At 39.8% G+C, this 24,245-nt stretch overlaps 1 protein-coding gene across 1 annotated transcript in view; it reads right to left on the bottom strand.

Annotated features, from left to right (window-relative positions):
• The window catches only part of BBS9 (Bardet-Biedl syndrome 9), a 327,568-nt gene that overhangs the window by 174,104 nt on the left and 129,219 nt on the right, over positions 1–24,245 (bottom strand). Inside the window, exon 19 of the mRNA XM_074150186.1 lies at positions 9,677–9,859. Coding sequence (XP_074006287.1) covers positions 9,677–9,859 — 183 coding nt within the window. The remainder of the gene's footprint in view (positions 1–9,676; positions 9,860–24,245) is intronic.

Genomic DNA, 24,245 nt, shown 5'->3' with positions numbered 1-24,245 from the left:
CAACAGGATGAAAGATTCACGTGACATCTTCTCACACTGCCTAGCAGTATCTTTGTAAATTCCAGTAGACAGATTTACAACAACACAATGTGTGAACTATAGCTACTGGTTATCTCATAATGACCCAAAAATACTGTATTATGATTGCAAGTTAGAACCAAGAACAACTATCAACAAATTCAGGACCAAAAGCGGTAAGAGCACAACTGGGGATAGGTTCTATCCTAGGATTGGATGACTTGGTGATTAGATCTTGATATATCCTCTCAGAAACATTTCTGACTGTCAGGTGTGAGGAAAATTATGAATTTAGTTGCATATCATCAAGTCATATGTTCAATATAAATAGAGAGCTTCATAAAATTATTGGGAGCGTATCTTGTTTTTTCAGAAAATGCCATGATACATAGTTGGCTTTTTTTAATCAGATACTGACACAGCACTGACAGGTAAGGTCATGGAACAGATCCTCTTGGAAGGTATGCTAAGGCACATGCAGCATAGGGAGGCGATTTGAGACAGCCAGCATGACTTCATGAAGGGCAAGTCCTGCCTGACCAACCTGGTGGCCTTCTATGAAGGAGTGACTACATTAGCGGACAAGGGACAAGGTATCGATGTTGTTATTCTGGACTTCTGTAAGGCCTTTGACATGGTTCCCCACAACATCCTTCTCCCCAAATTGGAGAGAGATGGGTTTGATGGGTGGACTGTTTGGTGGATGAGGAATTGGTTGAATGGTCACATCCAGAGGGTATATATCCATCTGGCTCAATGTCCAGATGGAGACTGATGGAGATCAGTGACAAGTGGTGTCTCTCAGGGGGGCATACTAGGACCGTTCAATATCTTCATCAATGACATAGACAGTGGGATCGAGTGTACCCTCTGCAAGTTTGCAGACAACACCAAGCTGAGTGGTGCAGTTGACACACCTGAGAGATGGGATGCCATCCAGAGGAACCTGGGCAGGCTTGAGAATTAGGCTTGTGTGAACCTCTTGAGGTTCAACAAGGCCAAGTGCAGGGTCCTGCACCTGGGTCAGTGTCCATGCAGGCTGGGGGGATGAAGGGATTGAGAGCAGCCCTCTCAAGAAGGACTTGGGGGTACTGATGGATGAAAAGCTGGAGATGAACCGACAATGCGTGCTCACAGCCCAGAAAGCCAACCGCATCCTGGGCTGCATCAAGACAAGCGTGGCCAGCAGGTCAAGGGAGGTGATTCTGCCCCTCTGCTCTGGTGATACCCCACCTGGAATACTGTGTCCAGCTCTGGAGCCCTCAGCACAGGAAGAACATGGACCTGTTGGAGCAGGTCCAGAGGAGGGCCACAAAAATGATCAGAGGGATGCAGAACCTCTCCTATGAGGAAAGGCTGAGAGAGGAGGGGTTGTTCAGCCTGGAGAAGAAAAGGCTTCGGGGAGACCTTATAGTGGCCTTTCAGTACTTAAAGGGGGCCCTACAGGAAAAAACGGGATCAACTTTTTAGGACAGCTTGTTGTGACAGCACAAGGGATAACAGCTTTAAATTAAAAGAGGAAAGATTTAAACTAGATAAGGAAGAAATTTTTTACAGTAACGGTAGTAAAAAAACCAAACAGGTTGCCCAGGGAGGTGGTAGATGCGCCATCCCTGGAAACATTCAAGGTAAGGTTGGATTGGGCTCTGAGCAAACTGATCTAATTGAAGATGTCCCTGCTCGTTGCAGGGCAGGTTGGACTAGATGACCTTGAAAGGTCCTTTCCAATCCAAACTGTTCTATGTTTCTATGATTACAGATTTCATTCTAAATGAATAGAAGTATCATAGCTTTGAACTGGTGTGAGACTCAGAAAACCAACAGTAAATATGCAACTTTTCAGTCTGTAATACCTGTCCTATTATGTAATATAAAGTACATAAACTAATGATGCTGAAACTGATAAGTTTTTTCAGTTTATAAGTAATTCCAGTGGAATTTTACAATAAGTCATGGAATTTTACATAAATCACATATTTCTAAAACACTAGTACAATACTCTTCAATACATAGCAAGAGTCTGCAGATCTTTCAATTAGGACACAATATCAAGGGAATTCTTCATTGACAATCAGCTTCTTTTAGAAGAAAAAACCCAAAAGAAAGAGTCACTGATTGTGTCTCTTGAGTGTTAAGACCTCTTGGTGAAAAACATTGCCGTAATCCCGGTAATGCATCACCCTTGTCATTAAGCAGTTTAGATGACAACTGATCTGGACTTCTGGTATGCAGCACATACTCAGTAATTACTACTACACTAAAATATTTTAGCTTATCTTTGTACCTGAACTAGACAGATTGCACTACCGTAACAAAGAGAAAGTTTAGAGGTCCCCATTACAATATGACATAGAGAAAGATGTCTTGATAACAGAAGCTTATTTAATCTATCAAACAAAGGGTATGTCTCTTGGGACAACCGCACTACTTTGTGGGATACGCAAGTTCGTTTTAAAGGAGATAATATATGCTGGAGGCAAACTAATCACAGCAGAGCACAGGTCTGCCTTGACTAATTCACACCAAGAAATAATATCCCTGAGTAGGCTTCTGCTCACACCAGAGTCAGCCCACTGAAGATGAACTTCAGGAGCTCTAACGCTGGCAGAATAAATAAGGTGATAGCTCAAGTTCAATACAAAATTAATCCTCAAAACTTTTTTAAAAAATACATCTAACCAACCAGAGCAGGTTGCACAGGAACGTGTCCAGGCAGGGTTTGAATGTCTCCAGAGATGGAGACTCCACCACCTCTCTGGGCAGCCTCTTCCAGGGCTCTGCCACCCTCAAAGTGAAGAAGTTCCTCCTCATGTTTAGGTGGAACTTCTTACATTCAAGTTTGTGCCTGTTCCCTCTTGTCCTGTCCCTGGGCACCACTGAAAAAAGACTGTCCCCATCCTCCTGACACCCACCCTTTAAGTATTTATAGGTGTTGATCAGATCCCCCCTCAGCCTTCTCTTCTCCAGACTAAAAAGACCCAAGTCCCTCAGCCTTTCCTCATCAGAGAGATGCTCCAAGCCCCTCATCATCTTTGTAGCCCTCTGCTGGACCCTCTCCAGCAGTTCCCTGTCCTTCTTGAACTGGGGAGCCCAGAACTGGTCCCAGTGCTCCAGATGGGGCCTCCCCAGAGCAGAGCAGAGGGGCAGGATGACCTCCCTTCCACCTGCTGCAGGGATTAACTGCAGGGAGAGAATTATTCACAAACATTTATAGGAGCTATGATAGTGTTAAAAGTAGTAGAGAGACCACCACCTCTCTCTTCAAATTCCCTTTCCCCCAAATTACCACAAACATTTCATCTCACATTTCTAGACATTATAAAATTGACAAGTGATCAATCTGTTTGAAACCCTGCTTTTAAGGAATCACAAATAAAAGTAAAGTAGAAATGGTTACACATGGATTCGCAGTAACTTAGTGGCTTTACAACCACATGTCCTTCTCTGCACCTTCTCCAGCTGTCTCTGGTGTACTATCGTCCTCTTAAAGCAGGCTGACAAGCACTGAGCAAGACAGTGTAACTTCCACATCAAAACATAACATTAAAGGACTGGTACTTGGTACTAGGACTGGCTGGTACTTGAGCCATGCTCTTACTTCTCTTCTTCTCCAGCTGGGTCACATACACATGCCTGAGCAAAGGACATTGACGGGATCCAGGTACCAGTACTCCCTTTTTAACCTCACTCCCTCATAGTAGACCTTCCCTGCCCAGGGAGGAATGGAAATCTCACTCCCTCGCCTTCAGCTTTCCCTCACTTGACAATCTTAGAATCGTAGAATTGTCTGGATTGGAAGGGACCTTTCAGATCATCTCGTCCAACCATCAACTGAACTCTGATAAAATCATCACTAAACCATGTCTCTAAGCACTATGTCAACCCGGCTTTTAAATACCTCCAGGGATGGGGTCTCAACCACTGCCCTGGGCAGCCCAGTCCAATGTGCAATAACCCTTTCCGGGGAAACATTTCTCCTAATATCCAATCTGAACCTCCCCTGGCGCAACTTGAGGCCATTTCCTCTTGTCCCATGGCCTGTTCCTTGGGAGAAGAGACCGACCGCCCCTGGCTACACCCTCCTTTCAGGGAGTTGGAGAGAGCCAGAAGGTCTCCCCTCAGCCTCCTCTTCTCCAGGCTGAACACCCCCAGCTCCCTCAGCCTCTCCTCACAAGACTTGTTCTCCAGACCCCTCACCAGCTTGGTGGCTCTCCTCTGGACCCGCTCCAGCCCCTCAATGGCTTCTTTGTGGGAAGGGGCCCCAAACTGGACACAGCCCTCGAGGTGGGGCCTCACCAGTGCCCAGGACAGGGGGACCATCACCTCCCGAGTCCTACTCACCATGCTGTTCTGGACACAGGCCAGGATGCTGGTGGCCTTCTTGGCCACCTGGGCACACTGCTGGCTCCTGTTCAGCCCACAGTCCACCAACACCCCCTGGTCCTTTTCTGCCAGGCAGCTCCAGCCACTCTGCCCCAAGCCTGGAGTGCTGCAGGGGGTTGCTGTGACCCAAGGGCAGGACCCAGCACTTGGCCTTGTTGAACCTCATCCCATTGGCCTCAGCCCATCCATCCAGCCTGGCCAGATCCTTCTGCAAAGCCTTTCTACCCTCCAGCAGGTCGACACTCCCACCCAACTTGGTGTCATCTGCGAACTTACCGAGGTTACGCTCATATCTTATGCTGCCCTGAACCAAAATTAAACTTCAGACTGAGGCTGACCTTTTTTACTGAAAAATGACAGTTTTTACAAAGAAAAGCTTAAAGCTGCTTCTTTTTATTTTGGTGATTAAAGCTTTAAAACCCACTAGATTTTTTTTTCAATTCTACTGGACTTAGATGCTTGACTGTTCCAGAAGAGTCTTTCTGGATGGTTCTGTTGCCTTTATTTCAATAGGAGGAAAACCTGTTGATTAGTTTTGATTTTTGACAAAAGATAGGCAACATCACATAATATAAATTATTTCTCCCAGCTGGGAGAAAGGCAACAAGTTTCATGTTTCTCCCTCTACAACTGCTTATTTTGAGGTGTATTACCCATCTTGTTTCTAGAAAGAAGGGGAGGGGGGAAATCATATATCTGCTATAAACTTGTCTGTTCACAGGAATAATGAATACAACTGTATGGAAAACTGGTTCCGAGTTCCCAGTTGTCACTGCCCACTGCCTTGTGGTGGGTTTGGGGTTTTTGTTAGTTTGTTGCGTTTTGTGGTTGGGTTTTTTTTTTGTTTAAGAAATTTTAAAAGGATTTACAAAATACTAAAAAGATAATTTGTACAAGCATAAGGCAAACAATCAAATATAAAATATTTCAGCCTATTTTAAAATATTTCAAGTCTGCTACACACTTGGAGCTTTGCATTTACAAAGTGGTTAAAACAACAAGCAGAGTAGAGAAAATGTAAGACACAAAAAACTAATTCCAGACATATTTTACTGTGATTAAGACCCTAGGTTGGATTATACTCTAACTAATTACAAGAATTATTGAAAAGTGACAATTTCCAATAAATTCTAAGAATTAGGACTCAAAAATTACCCTTACCCAAGATGTAATTATTAGCTCAAAGCTTCAACAGTACTAAACATTAAAGGAAAAATTCAAGAAGTTGTTGGCTACTGTCAGTCTCGATAGGATTAAGCCTCCTGGAATTACAGAAATAATCTTATCTTTAATCTTGAGAACTTTCACTCAGTAAAGGAGTCTCTCCACAAAAGGCTCTTTTCTATGTTACTCAGGAACTCTACAGTAAAACCCATCTGCTATCACGCATAAAAGCCAGCAGGCTTTCCAGTCTCTCAAGTGACTGATCTTTTCTTGTCCTGGTGATTTACATTCAGATCATCTTCCTACAGAAAGCGCAGACACTTTTGATAGTAATTCCTATGAGTCTTCCTAGGCACCTCATGATATTCTTCCGACACCATCTCTTTTTCATCGTTGCCTTAAAGTACATTCTTCTACTTTATCTAATCTACACTGTAAAGTAGTAAATTTATAGTCACTATCTTAAGTTAGATCATAGAGTCACTTAAAAACATGCATTTCATCCTCAGGCATTTTTTTTCTCTTTCAATTTACAATTTCAAGATGAAATATAGGCATTTACTTGGTTGGTACAATTCCAAACATAAATAAAAGGAGATTAAAGTGCACTTCCGCGATGCCAGTTTGTAGCTGTTACTGTTTACTCTAGTACCACAAATGTGACTATAACAGGAAAAGCATGATTCTGAGAAATGAAGGGCCTGTATGTCATTATTTGGTAAAATCACAAGAAGTATGAAAATATTAATTCTATAATAAAGTCCCTATTGATGGCCATACTACCCTCCATCAGTCCCAAAGTTAGAATGTTCGTATTGACAGACATTTTTTCCCTTTGTGATGTCTTAAACAAAGAAAGCATTAATAGCTTAATGCTCAGACATACGAGCCATCAGTCAAAGCAGACGCCGTTCAACCATTATAGCAAAACTACCCCATGTAGCACGAACCCTTTGAACTCTTTAAATTAGCCTGGACAAATTCCCTCCGTTCCCAAAAGGATTTCCTATTGTAAACATATGCTTTATCACAAACCCAGCATTTTTCAAATATCTTTTTCCATCCAGATAAATCAGCTTGGTAAAGTATAATCACCGAAAAACATCCCTAAAAATGCTCCTTGCTTTTGTCATTTTTCAGACTCTCTAGTATTTCAAATTGTTGTCACTCACTGTTACAAGCGTATAACAAATACAGTCCTGCAGAACAGTCACCGACTCTCCTGAAAACGGTCAAGTGCATAATAAAACCTCTGATACATCATTAATGTTATTAAGGAGACCATGGATTCTTTTGCCTCCAAAAGCCCTCTAAAATAGTTTTCTACCATATATTTCAACAGACAGCAAACCATAGGACTCAAAACCAGTATAGATTTTAAAGTATAGTTTGCATGGAGCTGTATCACTGTGCTCTGAAATATTGACAATATATACTTCTATATTTTGAATATGGGTTTCATTTTAGTCCCACAGTAACAAAGTACATTGGGACTAAACTGCACGTAACTTCCACGTGGCTAAGATTAACCTTTATTCAGTTTTGGGATCACTTTCTTAATGGTTTCATTAGCAGAAAGATGAGCTCGTTTATCCCACCGGTCAAAAGCAGAGACCTGAGAGACCTCAGTCAGTTTCTGGTGTTACACTTCTCAGACTGCGCAGAATTCACGAAAGAATCACTGGAAAGGGGGAATGGTCTTGTATTTCCAATAGTAAATAAGGGCAACCCTTTAATCATTTTAATCAAAGCAATGCTATTTAGATGCTAGTTAGAAGTTTACTGCAGGAAATAACGTATGGTGCCAAATACCTGTTACTCCTAGTACTACTTCTGCTATACCTCCGTAGACAAGAATAACCAAATTATTTATGTTCTTAGACAAAAGTTTGCAGCAACAGAAACCATTTAGCAGTTTGAAAAAAAAAAAAAAAATCAGTGACAATGGGAACACAAAACACCACTTTTTTATTTGCTAAATGTCTAGCTGGACTTATTGCCAGGTCTAGAAAACAAGATGCAATCTGTTCCAAATGGAATGGCATGGATGAGAATAATGTTGATGTTATGGTCAGAGAAGCATTTCTTTTTAGGGTAACAATATATTCTAAACATTTCCCTTTTATTAAAAAAAAAAAACAAAACAAACAAAAAACATTTCCATAGTTTAATGCTCACAAGGCAGAAAGTGTTCTGGAGATGCAGACTGCATCCCAAATGTCTTCTCACACATTCCCTCCAAATAAAAATACAACAACCCGTTGTGCAGGATTGTTTGAAGAGTAAATAAAAATTCTTCAGAGTACTTTCTTTCACCAGCGTTCCACTCAACTGCTTGCAAGGAAACCTGAACGCTAGCTAGGGGCTTCTGTCTGTAAATACCATTGGTATGGCAAAAGATTTTCCCCTTCCCTGCCTGAACTTCTCCTTAAATTACATGCAGATTGTTGTGGTACCGTAACAACTTCAATATGGCACACATTTAGTATTTTCTAAAGGCTTCAATTCCATTTCCACCTCCAGTTATTGTTGGTTTACATTTTTCATCCTGGCTGCTCTGCAGGATGTACATCCTTAAAATATTTATTTGAGGTCTTGCAGCTTTAACATGGAACATTGTTAACTGCTATAAAAAACAAAACCACATCAAGACATACACTGAAGTGATATTCTGTATTATGGGATACACAACAGATTTCCCCATGTTTTATCAAAATGTGTCAAAGCAATGCCATTCCTGATGGCAAAATAAAAGTGCGTCACGGAAAAAATGGTTGTTTGGGCTTTCATGAGATTCATATGAACTTTCTTCCAATTCCATTCATGGAATTCATTTCAATTTCTTTCAAACCCATTCATTCCCACTCCCCATTTGTGCAGCTTGATTTTTCCTGTTTAAATGAGGAAAAAATCCAAAACAAATCTCAACACAATTGCTTTGCTTTGCCTCCTGTGGGTCAATATCACATAGAATGACAAAACACCTTTTTTTCCCCTCCAGACGAGCCTGGATTCACTTGGAACTCAGCACGAGCTTTCTATATGGCCACAAATCCTTCTAAGTATTCCAGGTACGTACCAGAATCTGGATTCACTGTATATGGCAAAAACCATGTGCAGAGCATGAAAATTACAACTGCTGTGTACTTAGGTAATTCTTATTTTTTACTCTATAAAAGTCATTTGTGAAAGGTTACACAGAATACTTTATAGTTCAGACACCTAAAAAACTGTTGAGACGTATTAATCTCGGACTTTATTTCTCTTCTAACTGTGGCGTCCTGTCTGTAAGTACTTAATTCTAGAAACCAGTGAAAAGGCTGGACTTAAAACTAACCGGAGATCAACTCTAGTTGCTTTTAGTTTAGAACATTCCTTAGTACAACTAAAGCAGTGTTTAGCCGGGTGCCTCAGGCAAGGACAGAATACAGCATTATCTTTCTCTAAAGATCATTCTCCAAATTTTGCACACCATCTCACATTGTCACACTCACTAAATCGAGCAGAATTCGGAAGAATATCTACACAAAGCGGAGCTATCTGGAGCATGGTTTGGAGAATATGAGTACGTTATCTATTCACAATATTATCTTTGTATAACTTTCATCCATTATATAAAGGAATGTGTAAACACAGAAGACAAAGTATAGCAAATGCTTAGTAGAGTAAATATACTGTATTACTGTGTGTACATGTCTGTATTTTATAGTTCTATTGGGATGTGTGCATGTGAATACACAGGTATGTATATTATATGGCATTTATAATACAGTCTTCAAAAAAAATGGGGCTGTTCTGTTTGCACTAACAACTGGACAGAAGCTAAAGCCAGCTAAATTTATGTGAGACACTCCTACTTGGTTTGATAAGAAAGAACTAAGTGGAAATTAACTGGTATCACCCATATCTTCTAATGAAACATTCTATAATTTACTCCTACTTTCCCACTTTCCTGTGTAATCAATGTAGTTTGCATCAAACACCTACTTAATAAGGTGACCAAATAACTTCAAAGGAGAGTCTTCAACAAAGTACAAGGGGAAATATGTCAATTTAAGCACTTAAAGCTCTGTCAATGAGCATTTTTCGAGCAGCTCTTACAGATTCTTACCAGCTCAGGTGTATCTTCTGCTAACGGCAAAAAAGTAGCTTCCAGAATAGCAACTTGATCAGCGCTGAGCTTCTGCCACAGGCTAATCAGCGTAACCATCAGATGGGTGGCACTTCTCAACTTTGTAAATGCCTGGAACATGTTGGCTTGATTTTCTTCTGCTGCATCTGCTAGAGCTATTACCTGCAAAAATTACAAGCGTGTGTTAAGTATAATTTTACCATCCATGAACACTCAACACTGAATTACCTTTGGCACACTCTTGTTTTCCTTTAGAAGATCCTGCAGAATTCTGTTTTCCATAAACACAGAGTATTAAATGAGTTGTCATTTATCTAGATTTTTCTTTTTTGTACCCAAGGCAATTTCAAGTCCATACAGCAATAGGATTAATCTATCCGGTACGATCAGTGTAGAAAGGATTCTATTTAGAGCACATTCTTAAAGTGTTCCCGAAACTGATCCCCATCATATCGCATAATCCACGATAACAAACCAACTTTCAGGTTTATACCACACAAGGCACTAATCTATATATGACCAGCAAGCTTACTGTATTAATCAAAACCAATACATTTATTTTATGCAATTAAAAATGCCGTATATAATTATTTCCACATGAACATAACATCCATCTGTTTATTAACTCTCAGGTCTCTCCATATTTTGCACTAGTTGCTTCAGCTTTTATGCCAAAATGTAAACATCATGGATCGTGTGTACGAAGGCAATACCACTTCAACTGCCAGACATTATGAAAGAATTTTCAAAATAAAATAAAATGGCAGATTCACTCCTTGTAAGTTGGTAAGATAGTTTTGCTGAGTACTTCAAGATGACGAAAAACAGAAGAGCTATTATATGATATTCTACTCAGTACAGAAATAATTTGCCATTCTATATAATACTGTCCACTCACAGCCTTACAAAAACATGTATTTTGAAAAATATTGCTACAAATACCTTTTTTTCTTGAAATACAATGTTTAGACATTTTCCATCACTGGTGAAAAGTGAAGGCGGCAGTGATTTCAATAGGCAATTGCTATCATTTCAATAGGACAGCAAGAGATTTTCCATGGTGTTTGAACTGAATTACTCCAACTGAAGGAAAGGAACACTGGGTCGGGGTTTATCCTGGGGGAGCACAACTTATACGACCTGTTCTCCTCAATGCCACTCCATCCTCTTGTTGCCTGGATAATGCTTGGCTTCCAGCAGCGCTGATTATCTTCACTGCCATTTAAACCAACACAAAGCATCTCCCTCAACCACTTTCTCCTTTTGTTTTATTTCTCTGCAAAATGGGGTAATAGGTGCTTGACAGGAGCTGTGAAAAGCTTTGCAGAAGTGCAGTCACAGTGTAATTAGTATTACAACCAAATTTACAGAGTAAAACTTGCAGAGCTTGATCCATTAACATTTGGCAACAGCTGGAAACAAAAATACTATACAATGCATCTTCAGCCAGGAAAGAAAGCCAACCAGCTGTTAGCATTTGGTGGAGGAAAACTATTTTTAAACTGCAGCACTGGCATTAGAGATGTGTGTGTGTTCCCTCCAAGCTCCCATGTGACTGGGAAGATAAAGAAAACAGAATTTTAGGGAACAATAAATACGAAACATTTCAAACAAAACGTGTTGATAGCTTTTGTTTTAGATTTTAAAATGTAATGTTTCCAAATAAAATGGAGAACCCACAGGACACTCATGAGTCCAAACACTACATAAATCAGAGCCAAGGAACAAAACAAAAAAAGCCCAGCTCACCATGCGAAAGAGAAGTGAGAAATTAAGCCCAAATAGTGAAAACCAACATGACACTTTGGTTAGAGGAGACTAACAGTATCACACATGTCACCTGTGCAATCCTGCCCCATTCTGACCAAAGCCCCGATGTTCTCCATACCTCTTGTCCTGCACAAGGTTGGACTAGATGATCTCAAAGGTCCCTTCCAACCATGAAGATTCTGTGATTCTGAGTTCCCTATTGCAGTTACCTTTCAACAGAGTTTTGGGTGACAAAGCTACATGACAAATGCAACACTACACGGTACCCTAAGTGGGTTGCATCTCACCACTGTGCCCAGTAGTTGTAGGCACTGTACAGCTTCATCCTTCTGAGGAGACAAGCAACAACAGTAGACAAGCTCTCCTCGGTCTGACAGGGGACTTCAACGATCTAATCACCTTTCCTGTCCAATATGCATTTGACAATTTTGGGAAGAAAAATATGCTAAGATGAATTTAACACTCTGGTGACATTCACCAGTATGCTTCCTATAATATCATTAACAGATGGGATAGTGCAATGGATAAATTCAAAACTCCTGGAATTTGGAATAAAGGCAGGATAGCTGTATCCTATCACGGATAATGCTCAATTAATATCCATTTTGCTGAAGAAGCAGGTCAAGACAGTCGCACTGGTATGGCAACTCCCTGAAGGCCACCTGAACAACAAAAGTAAAGGACACTTTTCAGACCGAGTCATTAATGAACGGTGGTCTCTCACTGGGCTGTATTTCAACTTCCATTGTACTGTACACCTCAGAAGCATCAGCTGCGTAAAGAGAAGTAATGGCCTTTTGCATTAAGGATCCTTCATTCGAGAATTTGCTTTCTTTCCATTTTATAACGATGAACAAAGGATATGCTCACCTTTTCATAGGCTATATATGTAAAACAAATATCCTCATACTCCCAAACAACACCTAATGTACCAAGCCTATAAATTAGTTTGAAAGCAGATTGATAAAAAACCCTAAAAAGTACGACTGTTAAAACATTTGAATTTGGTACAAAGTTTTACAGTTCTGAAGGCACCCTAATACAAGATAAATACTATACCAGTGACAGGCCTAAGTTTCTAAAGGAGGGGTGCAGGTGACAAACACATAGCAATTACATCTTTAAATGACTGCATATATACAAGTTCTACCTTACACTTGCAGAGAAACCAAAGAGGGGAAAAAATTTCTAAGGACTAATTATTCAGTTAATAGATGAATAATATATCTTTCTGAGAGCAGGAATACCCAGGATAACACAGTATTATCATACAATCCCATAAGCATACACAGTCTTGCAGTTTTAAAAAAAAAAGCCTGTATCACAGACAGAAAAAAAGGTTGTCAAAACAGCACTCTGAGATATACTGAGAACTGAAACCAAAGCAACATAGAAAGCAGCTGGAAAGGCCTAAAGTTAACTTTCACCACACATGGTTCCACGGTAAATACTTAAGATGAGGGGGGGAAAACCAGAAGTCTTTCCTGACAGAGGAAAATTACCCTAAACAACTCGCAGGACATCAGCTATGAATTTTGGAAGCATTCTAGGGTTCTTCATTCAAACATTTGCAGAATTTAAGGATGAAAAATTTCTAAAAACATGACATTCAATTTTAAATTATTTTATTTTCACCTGAAAAATATCTCTAATTGTATTTTACAATAGTTGAGGGGAAGAAAGAATCGATGTCCTTTGCAAACCCTAGTCTCTTTAGGCTCAATCTCAGTTTCTCCACAATTTCCCAACATTATCTTCAATTCTCACAGTAGCTGTTCAATCAGTTTAGTTAAGATGTATTATATCATCTTTCTAAACAGATATAAAATACCAAAAAAAGGAATCCTCTCCCTGTCTCCCTTTTTCACAGGGTAAGTAGAAAAATACATTGCAACTGGCAGTCCCTAGGGTAGCTTAGATGTAAAGTTTTTAGACCACTGGAAAATATGGAGTAAAAAGCCTGTCTATTGCATAAGGCCTATCATTGGCTATTTAACATTTTTCTTTCTCCTTCTTTAATATCACACAGCTTTCAAACAAAGAAAACTAAACATAAGTTTTTCAACCTTTCTTTCTAAAAGCAACGGAAGAAAGGAAAGTGGCTGATGCAGAAAAGATTTACGAGGGACTGGCATGGGCTGAAAGTACGGCACTGAATATATATTTTTACAACTAACCAAAACTTGATTTTCATTTACATCCTTTCTTGTTTAAATTCCTCTGACCAAATTCCTGCTCTGTTCCGATACACCTACCTAGCAAAGTACAGGTGAGTTAAGTTATAAAAGAAAGCACGATAAGAAAAGGAGAGAGAGGAGAACCAGTCTCTAAATTAAGACCATATTTAAAATTTTGTACAGAATTTCATATTCACAGTTGCAAAGGTAAAGCTGAAATCCAGAAGTACTTTTACAATCTTGAGAACTTCACCCCTCAACACTATTACCAGGATTTGACTGCAATAATTTCCAAGTACAGAGCATTTTTTATATCTTCAGCCTTAAGCGTTCAAGCAGAAATATTTCTCTCTGTGCTTATTTCATTGCTAAGTAGACCTTGTAGGATGTCAAGCATTTGAAAAATTGTAAACTAATGGCGATTCAAGCTTTTAAAACAATCAGATTTCCCCATTATTATTTCTTACTTAAAGATATTTTTTAGGCAGTGTTTAACATCCAGCAATAACTTTCAGGAGAGATTAGTAATTCTGAAAAGTCTTGCAACATACCCAGTCTTGTATATTCAGACAAGTTCCTTGGGATGATAATGAACATCACTCTCAGGCTTATTCCAATAATACAAAAAAAAAAAAAAAAACCCAAATACAATTGCAAAAATACAAAATGCCTTCTTATTAGCTGGCCAGGAAGTTGAAGAAAACTTTTAAAAAGCAAAGGGCAAGAAATGAGTACGAAGTTCCAAGGAGCTTTCTTTCGATTTGGTACTATATTGCAAGGGACTTCATGGATCCTACCCCTTCCAACTATTTTTAAACAAAATTAGATCTTCAGAAAGCAGGATTTTAATGCATGTAAAGCAGAAAAGAAAATTAGAGAGCTGAGAAATGCTGGGATTACTGCTTGTTCATTCCTATTGCAACAGGCTATTTACTACAACTACTCGATTGCACCCTTCCCCACATCCACTCATTTTAGAGAGGGAAATACAACCCAGTTGCTCAATCTGTAACAAGATCTAATAGAATATTTTTCTTGTGTTTTAAAAAGCCTCTCATATCCTAGTTCATACAGAACATGAAATAATTTAAGTAAAATATTTTATTCCTTTGTTTACCTTGCACATGTAGCATGCAGCCGCATACAAAAGCTAAGACACAGCAAAGAAAACCCTTAAAACAGATAAGACAACGTAAGTGATAATATAAATTTAATTAATAAACCCCTGAATACCCCTCATTCTGGGGGTAAACTTTTTTTTTATGGGCAATTCTCAAAGTAGTTTACAACATAAGAAAACAGTGATTAGGAGCCCTGTGCAGACCATCTCACTCAACAACCACTGTGCACCCAGCTTTTGATGGGCGACTAAAGCTTCATGGAATGCGGGCAAAGATATCCCTGTCAGAGAGCGATCTTTATCAAACACTCACTCACCACAAAGAGTAACCATGTCACTCCCGCAAGGGAGCACTTGTAAACGCTACGGCATTCCCAGAGCGCTGCAATGGGTACGCGAGGGTGCACCTTGGGATGAAGTACCTCAGGCCACAATTATTTGTGTACGGTTGGACTCTATGATCTCAAAGGTCCCTTCCAACAATGAAGATTCTGTGATTTGACCCTTGTAAGAACGCCTCGGCCAGTGCTAACCATGACCGTGGGTTTCGGAACTGTGGGGTAGGCCCACCACGATGACAACAAAGCATCCATTCACTAGACACTGAATACTCAACCTTCAAGTGAAGCCCAACATGACCCTGAGCTGAGAAGACAGCAGAGAGGTGGAGGAAGTTGCAGCACCACAACCCACGCACCCAGCTACCTCCCGAAATTCTACTGCCTGACTTGATGAATATGAAATTATTGATCATCACGAGTAATTACCATAGCAGTCTGTGCCTGTGGAAAGTAGAACAGCCAGATTAATGAAATTGCAAGGGAAGGTTGCAAGGGAAGTTGTGTAGTTTTGTTTTCTTCTATGTTGTTTCCACGACAGAACTATGATTAACAGCTCTACTGCACCTTTACCTGGAATTTGCAATGAAGCAGTATTGTTTACAAACTCATCCCAGGTTACACATAAAATAGCAACCAGCTCAAACACTCTATAAAATTTAAATGTATGGACTATTTAAGTTCAGAACCCTTTTTTGAGACTTCACATATAACAAACCTACATCTTACCTCCACAAACTAAATGGAGGTGACAGTAGATTATTATCAAAGAGAGTCACGCTGCATCTTATTTTATTACCTTTTAAGAACTAGTGACAATGATGTTAATAAGAAATCTTTCAGCATAAACTAACGATCATTTCAACTATCCACAGACATAATGGTGTGAAAATGAACAATTCAAAAAGAAAAAGAGATCTCCACCCTTTCCATTTTTTCCTCTTTAAAACACTCAATAAGAAAGCAGAATACTGCTTTGTCTTCATGAATCTCTATTGCCCCAGCATTTACCTACACCAAAATATTGCAAAATAAAGCAAAAAATAAAAGCACTTGATTGGTAACACATTTAAACCCAAATTTAAACCATAACAGATCAATGTCGGTCCACTTCATCACAAATCTGTATTTTGACTGGACAAATTATTTAAACGAGTTAAGCCAGTAAAATCCAAGCAAGACAATGACCTGGTTATGACCAGGTCAATGACCTCTACACTACAAATGTGTACAATCTAATTAAAGGAAGAATATTCCTATTCCCCTCAGTTTAAACCTGCAGCTCTTCATATGCATAAATCAACCTTGAAAATTTTTCAGTCTTAGCAATACTAATGTAGTGGCAAAAACCTGCTCGTTTGCATCACTGTTGCCAGTCTACTAGTTTTATTTAGACATCTTAGTGTTTCATATCACTGCCTATCCTTATCTGAGCTTCCTTGGACAATACAATGGTGGACAATAGGATGACCAAGGGCCAGCAATGTGCCCTGCTGGCCAAGAAGGCCAATGGCATCCTGGGGGGCATCAAGAAGAATGTGGCCAGCAGGTGGAGGGAGGTCATCCTGCCCCTCTGCTCTGCTCTGGGGAGGACCCATCTGGAGCACTGGGACCAGTTCTGGGCTCCCCAGTTCAAGAAGGACAGGGAACTGCTGGAGAGGGTCCAGCAGAGGGCTACAAAGATGATGAGGGGCCTGGAGCATCTCTCTGATGAGGAAAGGCTGAGGGACTTGGGTCTTTTTAGTCTGGAGAAGAGAAGGCTGAGGGGGGATCTGATCAATGCCTCTAAATACTTAAAGGGTGGGTGTCAGGAGGATGGGGCCAGTCTTTTTTCAGTGGTGCCCAGGGACAGGACAAGAGGGAACGGGCACAAACATGAACATAAGAAGTTCCATCTAAACATGAGGAGGAACTTCTTTCCTGTGAGGGTGGCAGAGCCCTGGAAGAGGCTGCCCAGAGAGGTGGTGGAGTCTCCTTCTCTGGAGACATTCCAAACCCGCCTGGACACGTTCCTGTGGGACCTGCTCTGGGTCGCCCTGCTTTGGCAGGGGGTTGGACTAGATTATCTCCAGAGGTCCCTTCCAACCCCATAGCATTCTGTGATTCTGTGTTTAAATTCATGGTAATGGTAACAGAAAAGAAGAATTCCTGTTGTCTCTGATGTTTCTTCTATCTGTGGTAAGGATTACAGTTAAGATTGTTTTAACTTGATTAATTTACTTCTATTTGCTTGATTATTTTTTTTTATTAAAGGGGTCTAGCATTTTTGAGAAGATAAATGAATTCAGTCAATACCTGATGTTACCTCCTCTTGGTAGTCTGTCCACAAGTAAATATTGTAGCCAGTTTTCCATGTGAGTAACTTTTTGTTTGGTACAATTATTAAACACAAAAATGGCGCAAAAAAATTAAAATCTTCAAGGAAGGCTACAAACATTCCAAAACACATATGATACTTTCCAATACATTCAGAAGCAAGTTCTATATTATAAAATCCAAATTTAAAAGCAGAGTTATAAAATTAGTAGCTTATCTGAGTGCAGTAACATCTGGTACAAATAACATAAAACCCCAGAAGCCAGTGAGTTACAACGAAACCTTTACTTACTCCTTCAGAACAAAAGTTCCATTTAAACATAGGGATGTGCTAAATAATGTACAGACACGTCACAGAATCCCTGAGAGTCAAGGAATATTGAAGACAGAGTTTCACTGTGAAACTGTGGTTGAATTGGCAACGATGCACTAAAAAATACAGCCAAACTTTAGCTAAATGGAGACAGAGTTGGAGAGTTTGGTCTCTATCACCAAATATACGGTATTATGTAATGATGAATAAAAAAAAAATAATTTAATTTTAAACAGCCAAGTTGCATGCTTTGTATATTAAAATAAGCTGTGAACCCAAACAAACAGTTAAAAACAGAGGCCTCATCCTGAAAATTTCTAATTTTATTTCTAATTTATATCCAATGGGATCTATGGGTGGCCAGGAAATCAAGAGATCTATTAGATCCTGCTTCTGCAAACATTTTCATACAATGAAGCTCAATGGGCAAAATCAAGGATTTGCTGACTCCAGGGGGAACGTTGCATGGATTCAGTAAAGGCAGGATTTCATCCTATTGAAGACCACGACTCTCAGTGCCATTAGTTATATGCACCTCGTGGGGAAAAAGCACTTGTAGCATGTTAGGTGATGAGTGTAGATTTCGGAATCTAGAATGAATCCACAAATCATTGCTTCACAGAAAGCACACAGTACAACACATCTCCTAAACCAAGCTCAACTCATATTTATATTTTATTATAATAATGAAAAACAATAAACATGGTGCCAAATACATCTTAAAAAGATTAATAAAACCAAATCCAATTAACACATAACACAGGTATTTTTCCATCTGTATAGATGAACAGAAAGCCAACCCAGCAAATTCTATTCCAACACCTTTTACAATAAAAGTATCAATATCAAACAAATCAGCAAAGCCAGTCAAGACAGTGAAGTACTAAGCTAAATTCCAAGCTATTGAACTCGCCCACCCAATCCCGCTTGCGATTTTGGCACTTCTGCTTTATACTGAACGACCCGAGGAAATCTCCAGAACTCCCCATTCAGGCTGGCCAGCGTGTCATTTTAAGTCATTAGAAAAGACTATGGGTGCTAACACAGTGTCTGAGAGCAACAGCAAGACTCAGAATAATTAAATTAAAAGAATATACTCTGCAAACAAATTCTAAACATAGCAATCAAAGGAACTGGATGGCAGGCTAATTAGAAGCTCAAACTGAACAACACTAATTTCAGCACATCTCATTAAAATTACTTTTCTATTTTGAGACACTTCACTGAATTACTCTATTATTAGTGAAATCTTGAGAACATGTGCCAGTACATAATAAAAATAAAACGGGCTTCTCAAGTCGAAGTGCAAAGGTCACAAAACATATTAATTACTTGCTTGAATACCTTGTCTTTGAATTACAAGGTTTCCATAATTTCTTCTATTTTTTTGTTCTGAGACATAACCATTTCAAAACAAAGGAACACCATGACGAAATGCAGGTTTTATAAAACGCAGTCAAAAACAGTCTGTGACAAACCTGTGAACTCTAATCTTTTTCACTGAATTCTCTAGCTTTTACTGGATTTACTAGCAAAAAAAAGAAAGATGGTCTCAAGAGTCATTTAGGGGCAGTAAAAATTCCTTGTTACGCAAGGTGACATAGAGGTGAGTTTCAGACAAAGTAGACTCTTGCACCCCTCCACAGATGAAGACCACAACAATGCTCATTCTACAACAATCCCAGCAAATAACTCTACAAACCTGAGCTGCATCCTATTTCATACAATATCCAACTTCTGGGTAAACAGTTATTGCCACACAGGTGTGATTTTCAGTGATGCAGCTTCCATTTTATGGGAGCAAGACAAGTATTGACAGACCCAAAAATATGCTACTGCCGAGTCACACAGCAGGTGGACTTAACCTAATGACGAAGAAGCAAAAAGCTTATATCCCAGCCTGAGACCCTCCATCTATAGACAAAGAAAGAAAACAAAAAAGGAACCACCTGAATTAACACTGCAGTGTATTCAATGGCAACTCTTCAGGGGGTGATCAAAAGAACATGTATTTTTAGGTCACCAAATTTGTTGCGCTGCAGATAATGGCCAATGATGCCCATTCTTCTGCACACCTGGAACTGCACCTTCTAACTCTCTCCTCTCAAACTGACAAACTAGGAATTCGCAGCTGAAATACTCTGCTAATTGGCAAGCACAAAGCCCACAGGAACAGAATCAGGTGCAGTTTTCTTTACATGGACACCTGCCCATGCCATACCAGAAACTCGGGCAGTGCATTCTGCCCCTTAGGTGTTACAACTAAAGCAGAAATCAAAACCTAAAAACAAAATAAGCAAACGTTCATCCCCCAAACTGGTTAATCTTATTTTCAAAACAAGACAAGCTGCAAAACTAGTAATTATTTTAGTGTGCAAAAATTATTTTTTCATAGGATTATTCTGAGGAAGTATGTCTTCCCATAGGCTAGGGGCTGGTGTCCAATAAAGTAAATGCCAAATTTACATGATCCTGTTGGGCACAAACTTGACCATAAGAAGTTCCATCTAAACATGAGGAGGAACTTCTTTCCTGTGAGGGTGGCAGAGCCCTGGAAGAGGCTGCCCAGGAAGGTGGTGGAGTCTCCTTCTCTGGAGACATTCCAAACCCACCTGAACACGTTCCTGTGCAACCTGCTTTGGCAGGGGGTTGGACTAGATGATCTCCAGAGGTCCCTTCCAACCCCATAGCATTCTGTGATTAGATATGCATGTACATACTTACAGGATTTGGTCTTTATTATTAATCATAATATTTTATCTTGTCCTCCTGCTGCACTTCTAAATATATCTGAAGCTATATGGCTTTCTAACAATCATTTTAAAATACATTATTTAATGATGCACTTATAATCTCTTAGCCTGTGAGGAACGTTGTGAAAAATAGTTCCAAATTGGCAGCATAGGCAGAGTCCTTCACTCGTGTCTTTGGAAATACAACTTTTTCCATTGAAGTCAGGCGAGTACTAACTCCACTCATATCCCACATTGTTGTTGTTCTCCTTAAAATAATGAAAAGATAGAAGATCTAACAAACAGATTGAAGAAACTCCTTCCAATATGTTTAGCACCACCTCTCTAATGAAACAACAGCTGTGGGGCAAAGGTGCAAATTTGAGATAAACACATTTTTGACCTAGCCTGGTATGTTGACAGAAAAGCAAGAAAGTTCAGGCCAATCTAGAGTTCAAGGGGGAATAATGTCTCACCTTCAAAAAGGCTTTGGAGGCACACTCAGAGAGAACTGAAGTTCAATTCAACTCTATTGCCTAGAAGACAGACTTTTTTTCATGAAGGAAAGAGGTTTTAAACAGCCTACCACCAAATGCACAAGAATTAACATATTTCTATTGCAGCCTTCCATGCAAACGTCTCATTTCTTGAATCCTCCTTTATTCTAACAGGCAATCGAGTCTATGGAGGAGATGGGACAAGGTGTGTAAGGTCTTTCTTAAGTCCTGCTGACCTAGACCAAGATTCCCACCGAGGCTGCTAGAAGCAGGGGAGCAGGAGAAAGAGATAGCAAGTGTCAGGTCTGAGTCAGTGCCTGGAATGCGATACTTAACCTTGTACCCTTCTCCATTTTAAATGTAGAAAAATCTCCCCATTGTCTGAGCAGAAGTTTATGGATAGTCTTACTGCATAATATTTGGATTAACAAATAGTACCCTCAATTACGTACAGCAGGAAAGAGCTTGTTTTTCAACACTAATATATAACCACACACAAATACACCCCACTAAATTAGTAACAAATGTTCTTACTGATTTTGGCTGAGACAGGCTTTCTGATAAGAGAAGATTTTCCTTTCTAAAAAAGCTCAATTTAAACACTTGCCTTGTTCCCCTGATGTAAAACATCTGAAGTTCATGCCCCGGTTCAGTCAAATCTAATAGCTTTAACTTAGTTTCAACCATTACTGGTCATAACAAGACGTATTCAAAAGGGTATTTGTGTTTGCTTTATTCTACTGCATCAAAGTTAGGAAAACACATCTGGGTAGCGTACATTCTAGCCACGCTGCAGACCAAAAAATCCAGATAAACGTTTTGTCTAGAGGGATGACTAAATAAGTTGGCCAAATATCAGAACAAATTCACTTTGATGTTTCAAGTTGGTGGAGCTCAGAAACATGACCTAAATTATACAGTTACATCCTCTGAAGGAGTAGCAACCATCTCTTCCTTCAGCATCTGCTGAAATTAAAAAACAAAACAAAACAAAAACAACACACACAAAAATAAAACCCAACAACTTTTGTTATAAATGATGGCAGAATTTAACATGAATAAAATGTTAGGAACCTAAGCAAAAATATTTCTCTGCTTTCACCCATATTCATACCTTTACCAGGACCCTCTCCAGTGCTTGCCTCCACTGTTACCAAAAATGCCTCGGAGTCTGCTCGGTAGCGCAGAGAGAAGGATGGCGTTGGAGATTCACGTTGCAGGTGCACACATCTGAACTCAGGCTGCATAGACAGGCTCCATGTCAGCAATGCCCTCAGAGTGATGCTGAGCTACTTGTCAAACATTAATGACAAAACTAGATAAAACCTCCAATCAGGTGTATAACTAACTCGCTGAGCTCCATCCATGGTGTGAGAAAGCAGACAGCTGGCATGATGGTAAATGATAGGACTGGAAAGAATTACTGAGCACCATTCCTGTGGGAAGAAGTACTAAAGAAAACCTGCTGTGCAATAAGAATATGAACCAAACGTTATGTTCTTTTCTAAATGGAAAATTCCTAGGGGAAATTATAAAAGAAAAATAATTTCCCAAAGGAAATAACTCCATTGCAAAGCTTACCATTAAAGGAACTGGAGGAAAAAATGTCTGCTACCCTCACAGAGCAAAGAAACTATGAAGACCCAGGAGATATGCAGCAAATATCTTCTTTTGGAGTAAATACAAGAGTACAGCTGCTTAAAACAGAGGGAGATCCACAAAGACTAAGATCCTCATCCACTAAGATGAGGTGGCTAGTTTCTCTTAATTTCCTCTTTAAATGTGGAGGACCAATGCCTTTTTTGTTTTAACGATAGGAGGTCTCTAACTTTGACTCCAGAAGACCCTTCTTTCTCTCCATTGACCACAGAGGAATTCAAACGCCTCCAGATGAAAACTGCTTTTGTGACTCTCACTCACCCACAGCACACCAGAGCAAACGCCACCTATTCAAGAGATACCCACAGATGATCTTTAGCAGTAAATACTGTAATAAAACATATGAGAAGTAGTATGAAAGGACAATTTCATCTCCTTAGAGTCAATCGTCAGTATCAATAAATGCCTCTCCCTTACCTTTATTGAAACAAGCAACTGAATAATAGATTTTAAGCGAGGTGGGGCTGTATGCTGAAGTACTGCAGGAGAGACGTGTTCTTGTGCCTTACCGCTCTGTACATCAGGACCCCCTTATAATTCTCACCTTCCCTAGACAGTTACCTTTCTTCTTCCTTAAAAACAACTAGAAAAGTCAGAGGACATTAAAAATTTTAATTTGTACAGTATCAGCTATGCTAAATACAGCTATTTGTAGGCAGGAGGTAGTGATCAGCCCTTAAGTACTAATGAGACAGGCTAAGAGTAAAATTTTTTGCAACGCGTACTTATGAATGGCACTTTTCCCCGTGTTCACAATACTTCAAGACAAAAGCAAAATACAGAGAACAATTTCACATGATCAGAATGATTTTTCAGATTTCCACTAAAATTGAAGTACTAAATTCAAGGGAAAATTTTGAAAAATAGTAACTTAACACCGCACAGCATTGAGCATCTTGTTTAAATTTTTTATATTTACAAATTAACAAAGCATAGTAACCAATTTTGTAATTTCTATATTGGTCACTTCCTACACAGACACACTTCATTAATTCTACATTAGGAGCACTTCCAGCCTTTTGCTACAACTTAGAGCTAGTTCCATGACTTCCTACAGGGAAGTCTTTCCGTGAAAAGCACAGGGTCTTCCTCCCATCACAGACAAGAATAATGATACACACACCGAGCTTTCCTCAACCACCACATCAAATACAAAGCTACCCATGATACAGTCAGGTTCCATTTGCCACAACTCGGGCCCCTCACTACAGGAAGGACATTGAGCTGCTGAAGCGTGTCCAGAGGAGAGCCACCAAGCTGGTGAGGGGTCTGGAGAACAAGTCATAGGAGGAGAGGCTGAGGGAACTGAGCATGTTTAGTTTGGAGAAGAGGAGGCTGAGGGGAGACCTCATTGCCCTCTACAACTCCCTGAAAGGAAACTGTAGAGAGGTGGGGGTTGGCCTCTTCTCCCAAGGGAATAATGACAGGACCAGAGGAAATGGTCTGAAGTTGGGGCAGGGGAGGTTTAGATTAGATATCAGGAAGAACAGCCTGCCCAGGGAGGTGGTGGAGTCGCCATCCCTGGAGGGATTTAAGAAACGTGTAGATGTGGCGCTTCAGGGCATGCTCTAGTGCCCGAGATTGTTGGGTTGGGTGTTTTGCTTTGTGTTTGGTTGTGTAGTTTTT

Source organism: Numenius arquata, chromosome 7 (genome assembly GCF_964106895.1).
Source record: "Numenius arquata chromosome 7, bNumArq3.hap1.1, whole genome shotgun sequence".
NCBI lineage: Eukaryota > Metazoa > Chordata > Aves > Charadriiformes > Scolopacidae > Numenius > Numenius arquata.
The sequence above is the reverse complement of the archived record's forward strand: the minus strand, read 5'-3'. Positions and strand labels throughout refer to the sequence as shown.